The sequence below is a fragment of the Oncorhynchus mykiss genome, chromosome 25 (genome assembly GCF_013265735.2).
Source record: "Oncorhynchus mykiss isolate Arlee chromosome 25, USDA_OmykA_1.1, whole genome shotgun sequence".
Lineage (NCBI taxonomy): Eukaryota > Metazoa > Chordata > Actinopteri > Salmoniformes > Salmonidae > Oncorhynchus > Oncorhynchus mykiss.
The window spans coordinates 24,170,949-24,189,531 of NC_048589.1; the positions used below are offsets into that span (position 1 = coordinate 24,170,949).

Sequence of the window (18,583 nt, forward strand, 5' to 3'; positions counted from 1 at the left end):
TAGGTTAACACTTCCCTTCAGGCAGCTTCAAATAAGTCTTATGAATTCAGAAATTTTTTCTGAATATATTTTCCTGCTTCATACTATATGTCTACTGGCATAAGTATGGCATTATCAATCCTCAGGCATTATGTCACTCATATGGCAGTGTTATGTAGGCTCTGTGTACGGCCTCCTCAAGTCAAGTGAAAAATAACTACTGTCTGTTTAACTGAAGCCAATAGTTTAAAGGAGGATGTCCTCACATGTCTTGTTATCTGATTAATCAGAGGGAAGCTCCAGGCTACTGTGTGAGAACGCTGACTAAATTCTTAATAGGGGAGCTCAATTCACCACCATTCATTGAGTCACTTCTAACGTTTCTGTATCATATCTATTTGAAATGTTACGGTTGGAAAATCTCCACAATTTGGCACCTAATTACCATTGAAGAATTTTGATTTGTTATTTATTTAACCTTTATTTAACTAGGCAAGTCAGTTAAGAACAAATTCTTATTTTCAATGACGGCCCACCAAAAGGCAAAAGGCCTCGGGCGGGGAGCTGGGATTAAAAATACAATTTAGGACAAAACACACATCACGACAAGAGAGACACCACAACACCATATAAATAGACACCTAAGACAACAACATAGGGTATCTAGTTGTGACAGCTCATGATAGGTATTTTTCATTGGATTTTTTGTTTGTTATCGCTGCCATGTCAAACTGAAATGCCATTAATATGGTAATGGTAACTCACGGGACACCGCAAGAAACACCTGTTCAGTTCAAGGGGACTATGGCTGATCATGTAAAGCAACACATTTCACTGCACCTAGCCGGTGTGTGACAATAAACATGTATTTTTTTATTTTCTATTTTGTGCCACATCTTTAAATATACCAAATTTGTGTACAACACAGTAACAATTTCCACTAAACTACATATTTACTTACAACAGAAATGCCATGGTATAGTGCCCTCACCCATGGCTAAAACAGAAATGTGATCATATGATGGAGTTAAAAGAGTGATCAATAGAGACAACCTTGATGCCCTCAATCACACAAAATATACAAAAAAATAAGAACCCATTAATTAACTTAATTGTTAACAAACTATGCAATACTAAATAAAGTGCTACTTGATGGACTTGATATGACCAAATGTAAAGCATTTAACATGATGATATTGGGGCCTTTGATCTACATCAGAGAAGAAGGCTACATTGCTCATGAAATTGGAAACAACAGGAAATCACGTACTTCCTTCCAATGTGTGAATTGAGACAATAAACATAAAGAAAAGCTCAAACGTGAACATGTACAGTATGTAAGATATGATGGGCATGGTGAGGGTTAATAATGGAACAAAAACAGGAAATTGGTGTCTGTGCTTTCTAGTACAGGAGTCTTCAATAAAGGGTTATAATAAGGATTTGGTCACTAGTTCTCGTGTTGATTCAGTCATGGCCGTTGTTTTCTTTAAGGTTCATTAATCAGAACCTCAAATAGAAGTTAGATAAAGCATCAGAGGTTTCTTTCTTTATATAAATATAAAATCCTTACACCACTTTAAAGTTAATGTTAACCTCTTTTACAAGTATAAATGACAATTTAACTAGAAAATTGTTAAAATTTACCCGCCTATCTCCTTGTAATGAATGCACCTGCAATAGAAAGCAATCATACTGACTCCAGTGCATGCCACAGCTCCATGTAGCCTAACTCACACACAGATCCTCAGTCATGAGCCGGCAGCATAAAGTGAGTCCTGTCTCTTTGCAAAATAAAAATATTTTGCACTCATTTGGACGGGACCATGTCCTTTATGACTGGTTCTCTGTTCAGGTAGGTGGCCCAGTAGACCAGGTTGAAACCACCGAAGAGCACGGGGAACATAATCCGGGACATACGGTCGATTTTGCTGACGCTGTTGAAGGTCTTCTTGTTCTGCTCTGGCTTGACCTCTGGCTTGGCCTTGTTGGGGTCAGAGGTGGCGCTCTTGGAGATGGTGGGCAGACCACTTTGGTCCTTGGTGACGTTTGGGGCATAGTTTGCCACAGCAACGGCATAGGCGTTGTTCTTCTTCATGGCGGACGCCTCCTTCTTCTGCTGAGGAGAGAAATAAAATACACATTAGAGACTTTGGGCATGTTTGCAAGAAAATGAGAGGCTCTAAAAGCAGGAGATGATACTCTGAGACAGTGTTATGACGGCTTCCTGATCCTTCAAGTGTTTGATTGTTACTAGATCATGGTGATGGTTTTCTCAGTAACTCTCACACAGCTAAGAGCTCACCTCAACAAGGTGTCAGACAGGGACTGGAGATCAAAAGTACAACACTCCACGTCTACTTGACTTGAGAGGCAATTCCTCACAATGGGATTTTAATGTCACTCTGAGACACTGTAATAATTAGTCATATATGAAAATGGAGCACATCTGTTGTACAGTAAGTAGCCTATAGCTACTTCACAGTAATTATGATTCTGCCTTATTAACCATCAAAAAGTGTCTAATCTGTTAAATTGCCTGTTAAACCTTATGGGTTTCATCTGAATATCAATTTGGATTGAAATGTGCAGTACCTTTGAGGTCCTCAAGGAGTGTGAATCTCTTTGAAGTCTCTCATGACCATTTTAATTGGCCCCACTTGTCAAATATGTATTATGGCAGGATATATGTATGGCTACAACCAGCACAGATAATAATAGTTATTCTGAAGTAAAAACACAGCCATCACTTTCAATGTCACACCCATTTCTCTGAGTATGTGAGCTGTGGATAGAAAGTGTAATTATCAGATAGGCTGGGAAAAGAATGAGCTGAAATCAGAACTACTTACGGAATGTGATTGTTGCTGTCACATAATTATCTGGCTTAACTTGTCACGCCCTGACCTGAGATATCTGTTTTCTTTATATTTTGGTTAGGTCAGGGTGTGACTAGGGTGGGTATGCTTTTGTATTGTCTAGGGTTTTTGTATGTCTAGGGTTTTGTAGGTCTAGGGGTTTTTGTAATTCTATGTTGGCCTGATATGGTTCCCAATCAGAGACAGCTGTTTATCGTTGTCTCTGATTGGAGATCATATTTAGGTAGCCATTTCCCTTTGGTGTTTGTGGGATCTTGTCTATGTGTAGTTGCCTGTCAGCACTCGTTTGTATAGCGTCACGGTTCGTTTTGTTATTTTGTTCAGTGTTCATTCTTTAAATAAATAAGAATGTACGCATACCACGCTGCGCCTTGGTCCGATCCTTATAACGAACGTGACATAACTGTATCAACTGTCTCCTCCTTGAGAGATCACAGATCCTTTCTGCCTTTCTCCTCTGCGTTTGAAGCACACACATGCAGTTCCCCATCTCCTTTTATCTTCCATTTCTTTCGTCCCTCCCTCTTTTAATAAAATACCGCTTTAGATTCAATATCTCAACATGGATATTCAACGAGGCGAACACTTCTGAGTACTAGACAGCTTGCTTTGAGTTTAATTAATCTATTTCTATGCTTCATCTTTGTGCATTTCCTTTACATTTACATTTAATCTGTACATTAACTGAATGTATGATATTGTTCAAATTGTCATTTGTCTTAACAGCTGTTGTTCACTTGTTTTACACATACCTCTTGTCACATCACCAAATGGAAACTGCGGTTAGTGAATTTCAGTAGAGTGATAAAGATGCAGTGTTCTTAACTCAAATGCAGGATTGCATGTGACACTCAATTTAATGAACAGCTCCAAGCACAATACGTCAGTGGTCAGTGTGGTTGCCATAGTTACCTTGACGTTCACCACACTTTTGCCATCCCAGGCCCAGCCTCTTTTGGTGAAGTAGTTGACGGTAGCAAACTCGATGAGGGCAGAGAACACGAAGGCGTAGCACACGGCAATGAACCAATCCATGGCCGTGGCGTAGGCCACCTTCGGCAGAGAGTTACGGGCACTGATACTGAGAGTCGTCATAGTGAGCACAGTGGTCACACCTGTGTCATTACAGGACAAGAAAACCAAAAGACAACAGTTCTTAGAAAATGTAGATCACAAGCTGATCAAAAATGTTGACCGTAAATTAATTTCAATGATTCACAATAGTGATTCCATCTACGGTAAGAGAAGAATACTGTAGTACTTGTTTTTCTAATGTGTAAAAGACAATGGTATTTCCATCCACATTGAAAAAGCTACTTGTGGATGATTCTGTGGTATTTTCAGAAAGAAAAAATGCATTTAGATTACCGCATTGCAGGAGAAGGAGAAAGAACAAACAAACCTGGAAAACTTTTGCAGCAGACAAACGCATATAATTAAACAGGGAGTTGTCCGTCATTTCCTCCTTGAAACCTCTATGACTAAGATGACACTGAAAGTGAAAGAATGGGGGTATTTGTTTCCCACATGGCTGCTGACGGATACGTTTTGCTCTTTTTTCATTCCATTTGAGGGAACATGAAACTACATCAAACAACATCAAGCAGGCTAACGGGGTAAAATAACAATCCCCCGATTGCGAGGATCAAACAGCCTGTGGGGATGTGTTTCAGAGGCTGGAAGTGGTACCTGCATTAATAATTTAACCAGGACAATACCACAGTCCGACATCATAAAACAGAGACAACAAGGAACAAGTTCTAAAAGAAACACTTTACTTTAGATGGCCTTTGCGTTAAGCCCTATCTAGCCATTCCCAACACCTACATGACATGATACATGACATAATGTTATATATTAGCATACTGATGGTAGACTTAGGGATCAATCTATAGTGCTAAAGGGCCACGTTATAGCGTGATTGAAATGTAAAGGTCTTTTCCGATTGATCCGACATACTCAGGGTTTACCGTTAATGCAATCTCAGCGAACACGGTAACATTGCCTTTGGATTTAAAATGCGCTGTAGCGCGGATCTTCAGCACTACTATCACGACTCCCGCCGAAGTTGGCTCCCCCGCCTGTTCGGGTGGTGCTCGGCGGTCGTCGCCACTGATCCCTTTTTCTTTTCGGTTAGTTTTGTCTCATTTGTTACACCTGTTCCTATTTTGTGTGTGCTGGATTTGCTTCCCTATTTAGCGTGTGGAACCCGCCCCTTTGTTGTGCAGGATTATTTTGATGTTCACGTTGTGTCGTTGGTGTTGTTTGTGCTCTGGACCGTGTTGCCTGTTGCCCGGTCTCCCTACGGCCCTGCAGACTACAGAGGCTCTGTTTCCCCATGTCTTCCGGCACTACGGGGTGCCTGAGGACATCATCTCTGATCAGGGTCCCAAGTTCATGTCCAGAGTTTGGAGGGCGTTTATGGAGAGGCTGGGGGTCTCGGTCAGGTGGACCTCGGGTTTCCACCCCGAGAGTAATGGGCAGGTGGAGCGAGTTTCTGCGGTCGTATTGCCGGGACCGGCCAGGGGAGTGGGCGAGGTATGTTCCTTGGGCAGAGCTCGCTCAGAACTCCCTTCGCCACTCCTCGACTAACATTTCTCCCTTCCAGTGTGTTTTGGGCTACCAGCCGGTCCTGGCCCCATGGCATCAGAACCAGACCGAAGCTCCTGCGGTGGAGGAATGGGTGCAGCGCTCAAAGGACACCTGGAAAGCCATCCAGGAATCGTTGAGACTGGCTGGGGAGCGGCAGAAACCTGTCCCTCCGCCTGCCCTGCCGGAAGCTGGGGCCGCAGTGTGTGGGGACATTTAAAGTCCTGAGGAGGATAAACATGGTGTGTTATAGGGTACAACTTCCTACTTATTATCGTATTAACCCCTCGTTTCATGTGTTTCTCCCCAGGCCGGTGGTGGCTGGTCCCCTACAAGAAGGTGAGGTGCCTGGGGTCCCTCCGCCCCCTCTGGACATCGGGGGGTCCCTGGCGTACACAGTACGGACCATTCTGGACTCGAGACGTCGGGTGAGGGGCCTACAGTACCTCGTGGACTGGGAGGGGTACGGTCCGGAGGAGAGGTGCTGGGTACCGGTGGGGGACATTTTGGACCCTTCACCCCTGAGAGACTTCCACCGCCTCCACCCGGATCGCCCGGCGCCTCGCCCTCCGGGCCGCCCTCGAGGCCGGTGGCGGCGCGCTGCGGGTGCCGCGCGTCAGGGGGGGGTACTGTCACGACTCCCGCTGAAGTTTGCTCCCCCGCCTGTTCGGGTGGTGCCACCGGCCTACTAGCCGATCCCTTTTTATTTTCGGTTAGTTTTGTCTCATTTGTTACACCTGTTCCTATTTTGTGTGTGCTTGATTTGCTTCCCTATTTCCGCCCCTTTGTGTTGCGGGATTATTTTGATGTTCACGTTGTGTCGTTGGTGTTGTTTGTGCTCTGGACCGTGTTACCCGTTGTTTTGGGTTGGTCAGTGTTTTGCGCCCTGCGTGTTGGGCATTTACTTTTGGTGCCGCATTAAAGTGCATCTTTCCCCTGGACCTCTCTGCACCTGATTCCTCTCTACACACCTAGCCAGCCGTGACAACTACGGATTGAATCGAGCCCTTCCTGTTACAGTGTATTTGTGAGATATTTGACAGGAGAAAGTCAAGCAACATTTGTAGAAAATTGTTTTGTTTTAGCCACAATTGTTTATGTAATTCATTCCTAGCTACCACAGGAGGAGACAAGTGTGCCTTTATAGCATATTTATTACAACTTCATGACACCTGTTCATTCTTTCGATGTAGAATGGGAAGGGAGAGAAGGAAGATGTGTACCAAATCACAATGAAGAGAACGAGAAATCAGCCACAGTTCTTTGGCCCCTCAGAAATGTCTGGATTTACCAGTGAGTATCTGAATATGAAATCTTTAATAACCTTGCACGAATAGATAGACTGTCTCAATGAGTGACTCACGAGGATTACCACTGAACATGTTCAGAATAGTAATCAATGTGTTCAATGCACTGGAAAACTGAGGGAGAATTGTGAACAAGTTAAAAGAATAGACTGAAAGTCCTGCAGGTGTTGAATGTGTATGGTGAGTTGACCCCAAAATGTCAACAATAAGCAAAGACCAAGCTCATAATATAAAAGTATTCAAAGGAAAACAAATCTGTTCCATTAATGGGTAGACTATCTCTTAAAATTGCAGAAACGTATAGAAACTATTCTACAATAATTTAAACCAAAATCAAAGCATATAAAGAGAAAATGGTTCAAGTTGTTTTTATATGGGGGCTGTTTAGTTGCAACCAAGGGCATTTAGAATAAGTGATCCTTAATACGCCTGTGGTCTGTGTTTACATAATTAGCCCTGATTATATGAGAGGAATCTACATTATGGAGCAGACAGAGATAGTGTATAGAAGCCCCTCGTTAGAGACCTCGGGCCTCAGGTCCAAATGGGATATACTGTATGGATCTAGGCTTTTTTTAAAACTTTGCGGTAGACTGGGCTTCTTGTAATAAGCATGCTGAGGGCTCGTCAGTGTGACCTCTTGGTTTGTTCCCCTCGTCTGTGATGCCCTGGTAGTGTTTTAATCCCAGCCCCCATCCCTGCAGGATACCTTTTTCCTTTTGGTAGGCCGTCATTGTAAATAATAATTTGTTCTTAACTAACTTGCCTAGTTAAATAAAGGTTAAATAAAAAATAAATACATAAACAATTACCCTGTCAGATTTAACACCCTTAATTACGAGAGACTAGTTCAGTCTGAGCTTCTACACTTCATGGGGCTCTCTGTACAGTATGTGCATCATGTGACTACAAATCAAAGAAAAATGTTGGCTCTGATCTAAGAACAGGTGTTTAACCTGACTGTAGAGTAACAGGTGTTTGACCTGACTGTAGATTAACAGGTAGGTTTTTGACCTGACTGTAGAGTAACAGGTGTTTAACCTGACTGTAGAGTAACAGGTGTTTAACCTGACTGTAGATTAACAGGTAGGTTTTTGACCTGACTGTAGAGTAACAGGTAGGTTTTTGACCTGACCATCTAACAAGCGTTGTTTGAAAAATGGAACATAGGATGTGTTTGACTTGACCATCAATGTGTTTGACCTGACCGTTGATGAGCACTCGTTACCTAACCACTAAAGAGCAGAGACTACAGTGGATAATATGTTTTACTTGACTACATAGGAAAACATATTCTGCCTGACTGAAGACAAAATCTTGTGGCAGTAATTGCTATCTGCTATGAGTAAATAATTGTGTTTGAAAGCGGTGATTTGAAGTGCTCACCAAAGACAGTTCTGGCGGGTACAGACTCTCGGTTGAGCCAGAAGGAGACCTGGGAGAGGATGACGGTCATGATGCAGGGCAGGTAGGTCTGGATCACAAAGTAGCCAATCTTCCTCTTCAGGTGGAAGTGGGCCGTCATGACAGTGTATTCACCTGCAGAGAGGGAATGAGTAGAAAATATACAGATGAGAATGTGTGTGATAAAATTATATTTTTTACACAAGTGGTTAAAGAGATTGTTGTCTCTGCTTGGTGTCTCTGCTCAGATCCAGTAGTGGCTACTGGTCTAGACTAGGGTTGAATGGTGGGAACCCGGTTACTGAGATTTACCATGATTTACTGCTCAAAACCACTCCCTTTTCCCATGATAAATAACTGCGAGAAACCGGTAAATTATTTATATGAACAGCATGATGTGAAATGGAACTGTTAAATTATATGCAAGGTCTTCTCTACAACCTCCGCATGATGAATCATCAACGCTCAGGGTGGGGACAGACAGCCCATCTCAGATTGAAGGGCAGTTCACAATGCACGTATCTCTATTATCTCATCATGGTAACTTTTTTTTTTCTTGTGACAGGTAGGACAACATTTTCTGCAGCATAGTCTATAATATAAAGAACAAATGCACATATAATTGACCCATCTCCATCTGGCTTTCAGTGGTCACCTTGTTTTTTAATTGTAAAGATGTTTGTTTTTTATTGCAGCTGAATAGTTTTAAAATAGACTATTAATCGAATATCATTGCTTTAAATCAGTGCATGCGTGAGCACTCTCTCGCAGTCTTTCTCTCGCTCCATCAAATCCATTCAAATTGCATCACAGATAATCCTGTGATAGATTGATATACTGTACAGTGCATTCTGAAACTATTCAGACCCCTTGACTTTTCCACATTTGTTACTTTACATAGCTTTATTCTAAAATAGATTAAATTAAAAGTATTCCTCCATAATCTACACAAAATACCCCATAATGCCAAAGTGAAAACAGGTTCTTAGAAAGATGAGCAAATTTATGAATAATACAAAACAGAAATACCTTATTTACAATGCAGTATTAGCCTTATATTTATATAATTAATGATGGATAATGCATAATAAGCTTCTAATTTATTGCCTTCCTCTTGCTCAATACGCAAACACCTGTGCTCCGCTGGCCTCTCCTTAAAAAACGCTGCTTAGCTCTTGGCGTCCCATGGAGGAAAAGCTAAACTAGAATAGCTTGCTGGATATAAAAAAAATTCTCGCATTTCTTATACCAATAGATTATTTGAAGAGGTGTGCAAGCTCGCGTTTGCTGAATGTTAAATACAGCAGCCAACAGTGTGCCAACAATACAGCCAGCAATACAGCACACAGACAGTGTGCTGAAGAAGGTGCAACAGTACCTCTTCAACCTCAGGAGGCAGAAGAAATGTGGCTTGGCACCTAAAACCCTCACAAATATTTCCAGATGCACAATTAAGAGCATCCTGTTGGGCTGTATCACAGCCTGGTACGGCAACTGCACTGCCCGCAACCGCAGGGCTCTCCAGAGGGTGGTGCGGTCTGCCCAACGCATCACCGGGAGCAAACTACCTGCCCTCCAGCACCCCCACAGCACCTGATGTCACAGGAAGGCCAAAAAGATCATCAAGGACAACAACCACCTGGGCCACTGCCTGTTCACCCTGCTATCATACAGAAGACAATGTCAGTGCAGGTGCATCAAAGCTGGGACCGAGAGACTGAAAAACAGCTTCTATCTAAATAGCCATCACTAGCACATTAGAGGCTGCTGCCCTATATACATAGACTTGAAATCACTGGCCACTTTAATAATGGAACACTAGTCACTTTAAAAATGTTTACATATTTTGCCTTACTCATCTCATATGTATATACTGTCATCTATCCTATTCTACTGTATCTTAGTCTGTGCTGATCTGACATTTCTCATCCAAATATTTATATGTTCTTAATTCCATTCCTTTACTTTAGATTGTGTGTATTGTTAGATATTACTTAGATATCACTGCACTGTTGGAGCTAGAAACACAAGCATTTCGCTACACCCGCAATAAACACGTGACACATTTGATTTGATATATGTGTCAGACTACGAATTGTACAAATAGGCTCTATTAGATTTCAAAATTCAAATCAAATTCGATATCCTATATTTGGCCCCATGTGCTCCACCAGAATCCCATGTTCTCCTCTACTTTATCATGGTTTAACATACAGTATAATACAATACAGTACAGTAATACAGTTCACACTCAAAAAGATTAGCCTACTGGAGCTAGTTTCATTTATTTACCCAGGAGAGCATATAGTTAGCTACATCTATGCGCTTTTATGTTTTTCTGTCATACTTAATGTTCAGTAGCCTATGTCATACAGTACCAGTCAAAAGTTTGGACACACTTACTCATTCAAGGGAGATCATCCGTTCACCTACTCTGCGTCTCACAAAGACACTGGTCTAATGTCCATTGCTCGTGTTTCTTGGCCCAAGTCTCTTCTTATTAGTGTCCTTTAGTAGTGGTTTCTTTGCTGCAATTTGACCATGAAGGCCTGATTCACGCAGTCTCCTCTGAACAGTTGATGTTGAGATGTGTCTGTTACTTGAACTCCGAAGCATTTATTTGGACTGCAATTTCTGAGACTGGTAACTCTAATGAACTTTATCCTCTGCATTTTCCTTTCCTGTGGTGGTCCTCATGAGAGCCAGTTTCCTCATAGCGCTTGATGGTTTTTGTGACTGCACTTGAAGAAACTTTCAAAGTACTTGAAATTTTCCGCATTGACTGACCTTCATGGAATGTTGTTTCTCTTTGCTTATTTGAACTGTTCGTGCCATAATATGGACTTGGTATTTTACCAAATAGGGCTATCTTCTGTGTACCAACCCTACCTTGACACAACATAACTGATTGGCTCAAACTCATTAGGAAATTAATTCCACAAATGAACTTTTAACAAGGCACACCTGTTAATTGAAACGCATTCCAGGTGACTACCTCATGAAGCTGGTTGAGAGAATGCCAAGAGTGTGCAAAGCTGTGCAAAGCTGTCATCAAGCCAAAGGGTGGCTACTTTGAAGAATCTCAAATACAAAATATATTTTGATTTGTTAAACACTTTTTTGCTTACTACATGATTCCATATGTGTTATTTCATCGTTTTTTGACTGGTTCTGTATATATATTGGATAACGACACAATAATTTGGGATTTTTTTGGGCTTGGGCTCATTAAAGGTCTTTAAAGTAGGGCTCATTAAATGTCTTTAATATATAGCTCATCAGGCTCAGGTAGCATCAGGCTTGAATTTTTGATCAAAGCTCTAATCAAATCCAAACATAAGCCTATTAATATGCTTTATAATGCTTTTGAATGACACTTTCGGTTTTGGCGGGAAATACCGGGTTACCCGGGAGAACAGTGATTCATTCTCAGGATGGAACATTTGTAAAATACCGGGAAAATATAACTTGAAAACTCACACTCACTGCTAAGAGTCAAAATACTATTACTAGTGAGTGTGGTTTTTCATTTTCCAGTTGATTTGCCTTTCCAACCCTTCACCCAAAGAGTTTTGTTTAAAGAATATTTGATTTGAGAATGCTAAATCTCGATCATTCTGGTCTAGACTTACCAGTGCTTGATTTAATGGTCTCTGTCCCCACAGTTTGTCCCTGAAGGCGATACTGGTTCAGTCTGGATCCATCTGGTGCTACCTCCACTGACGCTGATGCGTTTCGGGTCCAAATGTACGTCACCTCGGCCATTGTGTAGGCATCTGCAGACAATAAATGTCCATTCAGTTCACACTACATAACAAGGGACAGATAGTGATTATGAGGGCCTCTAAAGAAGGAGAGGTGAATAGAATAACTCCCCATCTACAAAGAATAGTAGGCTTTCAACTATGTCATTATGCACAGCCATGTGCTCAGCACAACATGGGGTATACTTTACATCTGATCATGTTGACGCAAATATAATAATCAACATCTGTTAGTGTGAAATTTGAAAATTACATTTCACATAGAAAGGAGAGAAATTCAATCACAATGAAATGCAAAACAGCCAATATTTTCTGATAGAAGATCGATAGCACTTGGCAAATAGGTCTTTGTAGAGAGGCACATGATATTGCTGTTTATGAAAATCCCGATATAGTGAAGCGTTCCCTTAATCCTGGCAAAGAGAAGGTCTGGACCACATTTTCAGCCATTTAAAGGTCAGACTTTTCTTGACCTTTTCTTGTACAGCAACAACACGCACTAGCTTTTTATAGTGGAACTTGACTCGTGAACTCAGAATGAATCCAATTAACCTGCCAAAACTAGACGTTTCAGTCTCACAGGCAACCAGTTAAACATACAGTGCCTTGCGAAAGTATTGGGCCCCCTTGAACTTTGCGACTTTTTGCCACATTTCAGGTTTCAAACATAAAGATATAAAACTGTATTTTTTTGTGAAGAATCAACAACAAGTTGGACACAATCATGAAGTGGAACGACATTTATTGGATATTTCAAACTTTTTTAACAAATCAAAAACTGAAAAATTGGGCGTGCAAAATTATTCAGCCCCTTTACTTTCAGTGCAGCAAACTCTCTCCAGAAGTTCAGTGAGGATCTCTGAATGATCCAATGTTGACCTAAATGACTAATGATGATAAATACAATCCACCTGTGTGTGATCAAGTCTCCATATAAATGCACCTGCACTGTGATAGTCTCAGAGGTCCGTTAAAAGCGCAGAGAGTATCATGAAGAACAAGGAACACACCAGGCAGGTCCGAGATACTGTTGTGAAGAAGTTTAAAGCCGGATTTGGATACAAAAAGATTTCCCAAGCTTTAAACATCCCAAGGAGCACTGTGCAAGCGATAATATTGAAATGGAAGGAGTATCAGACCACTGCAAATCTACCAAGACCTGGCCGTATATTGCACAAATCTGGCCTTTATGGAAGAGTGGCAAGAAGAAAGCCATTTCTTAAAGATATCCATAAAAAGTGTTGTTTAAAGTTTGCCACAAGCCACCTGGGAGACACACCAAACATGTGGAAGAAGGTGCTCTGGTCAGATGAAACCAAAATTGAACTTTTTGGCAACAATGCAAAACGTTATGTTTGGCGTAAAAGCAACACAGCTGAACACACCATCCCCACTGTCAAACATGGTGGTGGCAGCATCATGGTTTGGGCCTGCTTTTCTTCAGCAGGGACAGGGAAGATGGTTAAAATTGATGGGAAGATGGATGGAGCCAAATACAGGACCATTCTGGAAGAAAACCTGATGGAGTCTGCAAAAGACCTGAGACTGGGACGGAGATTTGTCTTCCATCAAGACAATGATCCAAAACATAAAGCAAAATCTACAATGGAATGGTTCAAAAATAAACATATCCAGGTGTTAGAATGGCCAAGTCAAAGTCCAGACCTGAATCCAATCGAGAATCTGTGGAAAGAACTGAAAACTGCTGTTCACAAATGCTCTCCATCCAACCTCACTGAGCTCGAGCTGTTTTGCAAGGAGGAATGGGAAAAAATGTCAGTCTCTCGATGTGCAAAACTGATAGAGACATATCCCAAGCGACTTACAGCTGTAATTGCAGCAAAAGGTGGCGCTACAAAGTATTAACTTAAGGGGGCTGAATAATTTTGCACGCCCAATTTTTCAGTTTTTGATTTGTTAAAAGAGTTTGAAATATCCAATAAATGTCGTTCCACTTCATGATTGTGTCCCACTTGTTGTTGATTCTTCACAAAAAAATACAGTTTTATATCTTTATGTTTGAAGCCTGAAATGTGGCAAAAGGTCGCAAAGTTCAAGGGGGCCGAATACTTTCGCAAGGCACTGTAGCTACAACCAGCTAAACATAGCTACAACCAGCTAAACATAGCTACAACCAGTTAATATAGCTACAACCAGTTAATATAGCTACAACCAGTTAACATAGCTACAACCAGTTAACATAGCTACAACCAGTTAACATAGCTACAACCAGCTAAACATAGCTGCAACCAGCTAAACATAGCTACAACCAGCTAAACATAGCTACAACCAGTTAAACATAGCTACAACCAGTTAACATAGCTACAACCAGTTAACATAGCTACAACCAGTTAACATAGCTACAACCAGTTAACATAGCTACAACCAGTTAACATAGCTACAACCAGTTAACATAGCTACAACCAGTTAACATAGCTACAACCAGTTAAACATAGCTACAACCAGCTAACATAGCTACAACCAGCTAAACATAGCTACAACCAGCTAAACATAGCTACAACCAGCTAAACATAGCTACAACCAGTTAACATAGCTACAACCAGTTAACATAGCTACAACCAGTTAACATAGCTACAACCAGCTAACATAGCTACAACCAGCTAAACATAGCTACAACCAGCTAAACATAGCTACAACCAGTTAGCATAACTACAACCATCTAAACATAGCTACAACCAGTTAAACATAGCTACAACCAGCTAAACATAGCTACAACCAGCTAAACATAGCTACAACCAGCTAAACATAGCTACAGCAAGAAAAAAAATTCTGCCGCTAGCTCAATCGGTTCTTTACAGAGTAAAATAAAAGCAAAAATGGGGAGATAAGCTTACAGCTGCCAAACTTCAGTGGACAGGAGTGGGAATCCATGGGGAAATCTTCGAGGTGCATGGGACATTCTGCCTGGACCGTTAACCTGAGTAAATATACAACGACACAAGAGTTCACATCACACCAGAACCTCACAGCTATTCTCACAGTGTTGTTGTTTTATTATGCAACCTTGTTTCCTTTGAATGGCCTCATCACTCCTTGTTTTCAGGCCATGCATGTATTGTACATGTGGTTTTCATAGGGTGACTCTGCCTGCCTGTACAAAAGCAAGTAGATCTCGATGCTGGCGTGGGCTGCTGCACTGACATCACCTTGTCTGAGACCTGAGGACAGCTCTGTTAGCTCTCTAATGAAACTAAGGATACCTCATGGTGTACAGCAGTGTTCCATCCTCCATGATCCGGAGCAGTTTGTTGGGCATGGTCATGTTGTGAGCCACAGATTTCTTCCCGTTGTGGAAAAAGGTGTCGGGCGTCCAGATCTTACTGGCCATCAGGTTGTTCAGCCGCAGGATGTTCATGGGCCCGTTGAACTTCAGCCGCTCGTCAATCCAGCTCTGACGGAAGAACACGTCCACAGTGTACTCCTGACACAGAGAAGAGGAAAAAAGACCGTAGCACAGGTTGGGGTTTTGGTAATGCCCCCCCCCCCCCCTTCCATCACAATATGTAATGAAGAGACTGGAATGGCAGAGGGTGTTATTAAAACATATTTAAACCTACAGCTGCATGTGTTTTGAATAATTAGAATGAAATCCACTTTTATCACCTGGTCAGGCAAATTAAAGAGTTTTATAGTCTAGAGATTTCTAGTACAATAGTAATAATGGTTAGTTGTGTCTCACACACACAGAGACAGAGAGACAGAGAAACACCACTATCAGAAAAACACTATCAAAGCAGTGATGGCCCAAGAGTGAAATTTTCCACCTTGAGTTAAAAAGATCCTCTGAATTAATTATTCGTGTCATTTCTCCTTCTTTTTTAAGGCGCTGGCTCAGTGGCGACCATTTCCCCTCTTCTTTATGGTTTAAATATTTGAGAGCAGGCTGAAATGAAGGGCTGAGATTGGAGGGCCAAGAGGGTGAGGGAGGAAACTGAGAAAAGCTTTTAAAGTCCCAGAAGGTACGAAACTGGAGCTTGGAGAACAAGGCCAAAGGAAAGGATGAGACAAAGAGAAAGAAAACATAAAATAATGAGGGACTGATACAAGGAGAGAGTGTAGACTGTGAACATGATGAGTCTGGTGGTAGTGTGTGTGTGGGGGGGGGTCTAGCAGGATGCTATCTAAGAAAATTATTTACCCATTATAGTGCACCTGGGTTTCCAATGGCAACAAAGACAGACAAAGACAGAAGCAGTAGTGATGCTACCCCAAAATCACATGAAATGTTGATGGAACAACCTCAATTTAAAGGGTTAGTCCCTGTCCTACATAAAATGTACGTGAAATATATTACATACAGTTGAAGTCGGAAGTTTACATACACTTAGGTTGGAGTCATTAAAACTCGTTTTTCAACCACTCCACAAATTTCTTATTAACAAACTATAATGTTGGCAAGTTGGTTAGGACATCTACTTTGTACATGACACAATTGTTTGCAGACAGATTATTTCACATATAATTCACTGTATCACAATTCCAGTGGGTAAGAAGTTTACACACACTAAGTTGACTGTGCCTTTAAACAGCTTGAAAATTACAGAAAATGATGGCATGGCTTTAGAAGCTTCTGATAGGCTAATTGACATCATTTGAGTCAATTGGAGGTGTACCTGTGGATGTATTTCAAGGCCTACCTTCAAATTCAGTGCCTCTTTGCTTGACATCATGGGAAAATCAAAATAAATCAGCCAAGTACTCAGAAAAAAAATTGTAGACCTCCACAAGTCTGGTTCATCCTTGGGAGCAATTTCCAAACGCCTGAAAGTACCACGTTCATCTGTACAAACAATAGTACGCAAGCATAAACACCATGGGACCGCGCAACCGTCATACCGCTCAGGAAGGAGAAAGGGTTCTGTCTCCTAGAGATGAACATACTTTGGTACGAAAAGTGCAAATCAACCCCAGAACAACAGCAAAGGACCTTGTGAAGATGCTGGGGAAAACAGGTACAAAAGTATCTATATCCACAGTAAAACGAGTTCTATATCGACATTACCTGAAAGGCCGCTCAGCAAGGAAGAAGCCACTGCTCCAAAACCACCATTAAAAAGCCAGACTACGGTTTGCAACTGCACATGGGGACAAAGATTGTACTTTTTGAAGAAATGTCCTCTGGTCTGATAAAACAAAAATAGAACTGTTTGGCCATAGTGACCATCATTATGTTTGGAGGGAAAAGGGGGAGGCTTGCAAGCCGAAGAACACCATCCCAACCATGAAGCGCGGGGGTGGCGGCATCATGTTGTGGGGGTGCTTTGCTGCAGGAGGGACTGGTGCACTTCACAAAATAGATGGCATCATGAGGTAGAAAAATTATGTGGATATATTGAAGCAACATCTCAAGACATCAGTCAGGAAGTTAAAGCTTGGTCGCAAATGGGTCTTCCAAATGGACAATGACCCCAACCATACTTACAAAGTTGTGGCAAAATGGCTTAAGAACAACAAGGTCAAGGTATTGGAGTGTCCGTCACAATGCCCTGACCTCAATCCTATAGAACATTTGTGGGCATAACTGAAAAAGCATGTGTGAGCAAGGAGGCCTACAAACCTGACTCAGTTACACCAGCTCTGTCAGGAAGAATGGGCCAAAATTCACACTTCTTGTGGGAAGCTTGTGGAAGGCTACCTGAAACGTCTGACCCAAGGTAAACAATTTAAAGGCAATGCTACCAAATACTAATTGAGTGCATGTAAACTTCTGACCCACTGGGAATGTGATGAAAGAAATAAAAGCTGAAATAAATAATTCTCTCTACTATTATTCTGACATTTCACATTCTTAAAATAAAGTGGTGATCCTAACTAACCTAAGACAGGGAATTTTTACTAGGATTAAATGTCAGGAATTGTGAAAAGCTGAGTTTAAATGTAATTGGCCAAGGTGTATGTAAACTTCTGACTTCAACTGTATATCAATATACAGTATATTGTTAAACATAAGCTTATATCAAAACAATTAAATAAATAATGAAATACTGTGTTCATAAATAAAACAAGCTGAATGTATTTTACTAAAGGCTGTGTCACAGTAGTTCATATGTATAATACCTAGTATAACACTTACCATGTCTGTGTCTGACACTGGACCGAAACTTGTGACATAAATATCCGTCTTCACCTCCGTCACCCGATCTGTAAAATATACACAGATTTAATCTTGTTTGATATGATTTTTTTTTCACTAAATTGCAACAACCCTTTTGAAGATTTCATTCATGTTTTATATGCATCTTTGTAGGTATATCTACTCATACATTAACAAGGCATCCACTCGCAAATCCCAGAAATGTTATGTTTCTGAGAACTGTGACGTACATCTGGAAAGAGATGTGGTTGAGAACAATCCAGTCACTGAAAGCCATGATTTCACATTAATTTTAGATGACTGCTGTCATGGCAACACTTTATCCACAATGCCACATGTACAGTACATTCGTCCTCTTTCCTCAGACTCCCCCATGGATGGTGCCAAGGGAACACACACTCCTGTTAAATCTGAGTGAGAAATCACACTCCCTCTCCTCACTGCCCTTCAGACATTTTAGGAGTATCTCAATTGGCTAAAGTGGCCTCCTTTCCTGGTGTCCAACTCTCCATACACTAGGAATGAATCTGACCTCTACTGCCTGAC

At 41.3% G+C, this 18,583-nt stretch overlaps 1 protein-coding gene across 3 annotated transcripts in view; it reads right to left on the reverse strand.

Moving 5' to 3' along the window:
• Positions 1-431: 431 nt before the first annotated feature.
• The window catches only part of gabra2a (gamma-aminobutyric acid type A receptor subunit alpha2a), a 22,327-nt gene continuing 4,175 nt past the window's right edge, over positions 432-18,583 (reverse strand). For 2 of the 3 annotated variants that reach the window (XM_021585054.2, XM_021585056.2), the window contains 7 exons: positions 18,017-18,084; positions 15,144-15,364; positions 14,778-14,860; positions 11,791-11,934; positions 8,141-8,293; positions 3,771-3,973; positions 432-2,098 (listed from right to left, as the gene is read on the reverse strand). In XM_021585054.2, the coding sequence (XP_021440729.1) occupies positions 1,790-2,098; positions 3,771-3,973; positions 8,141-8,293; positions 11,791-11,934; positions 14,778-14,860; positions 15,144-15,364; positions 18,017-18,084 (1,181 nt within the window). In that variant the 3' untranslated portion in view covers positions 432-1,789. The remainder of the gene's footprint in view (positions 2,099-3,770; positions 3,974-8,140; positions 8,294-11,790; positions 11,935-14,777; positions 14,861-15,143; positions 15,365-18,016; positions 18,085-18,583) is intronic. The other variant, XM_021585055.2, reaches the window with a different exon arrangement.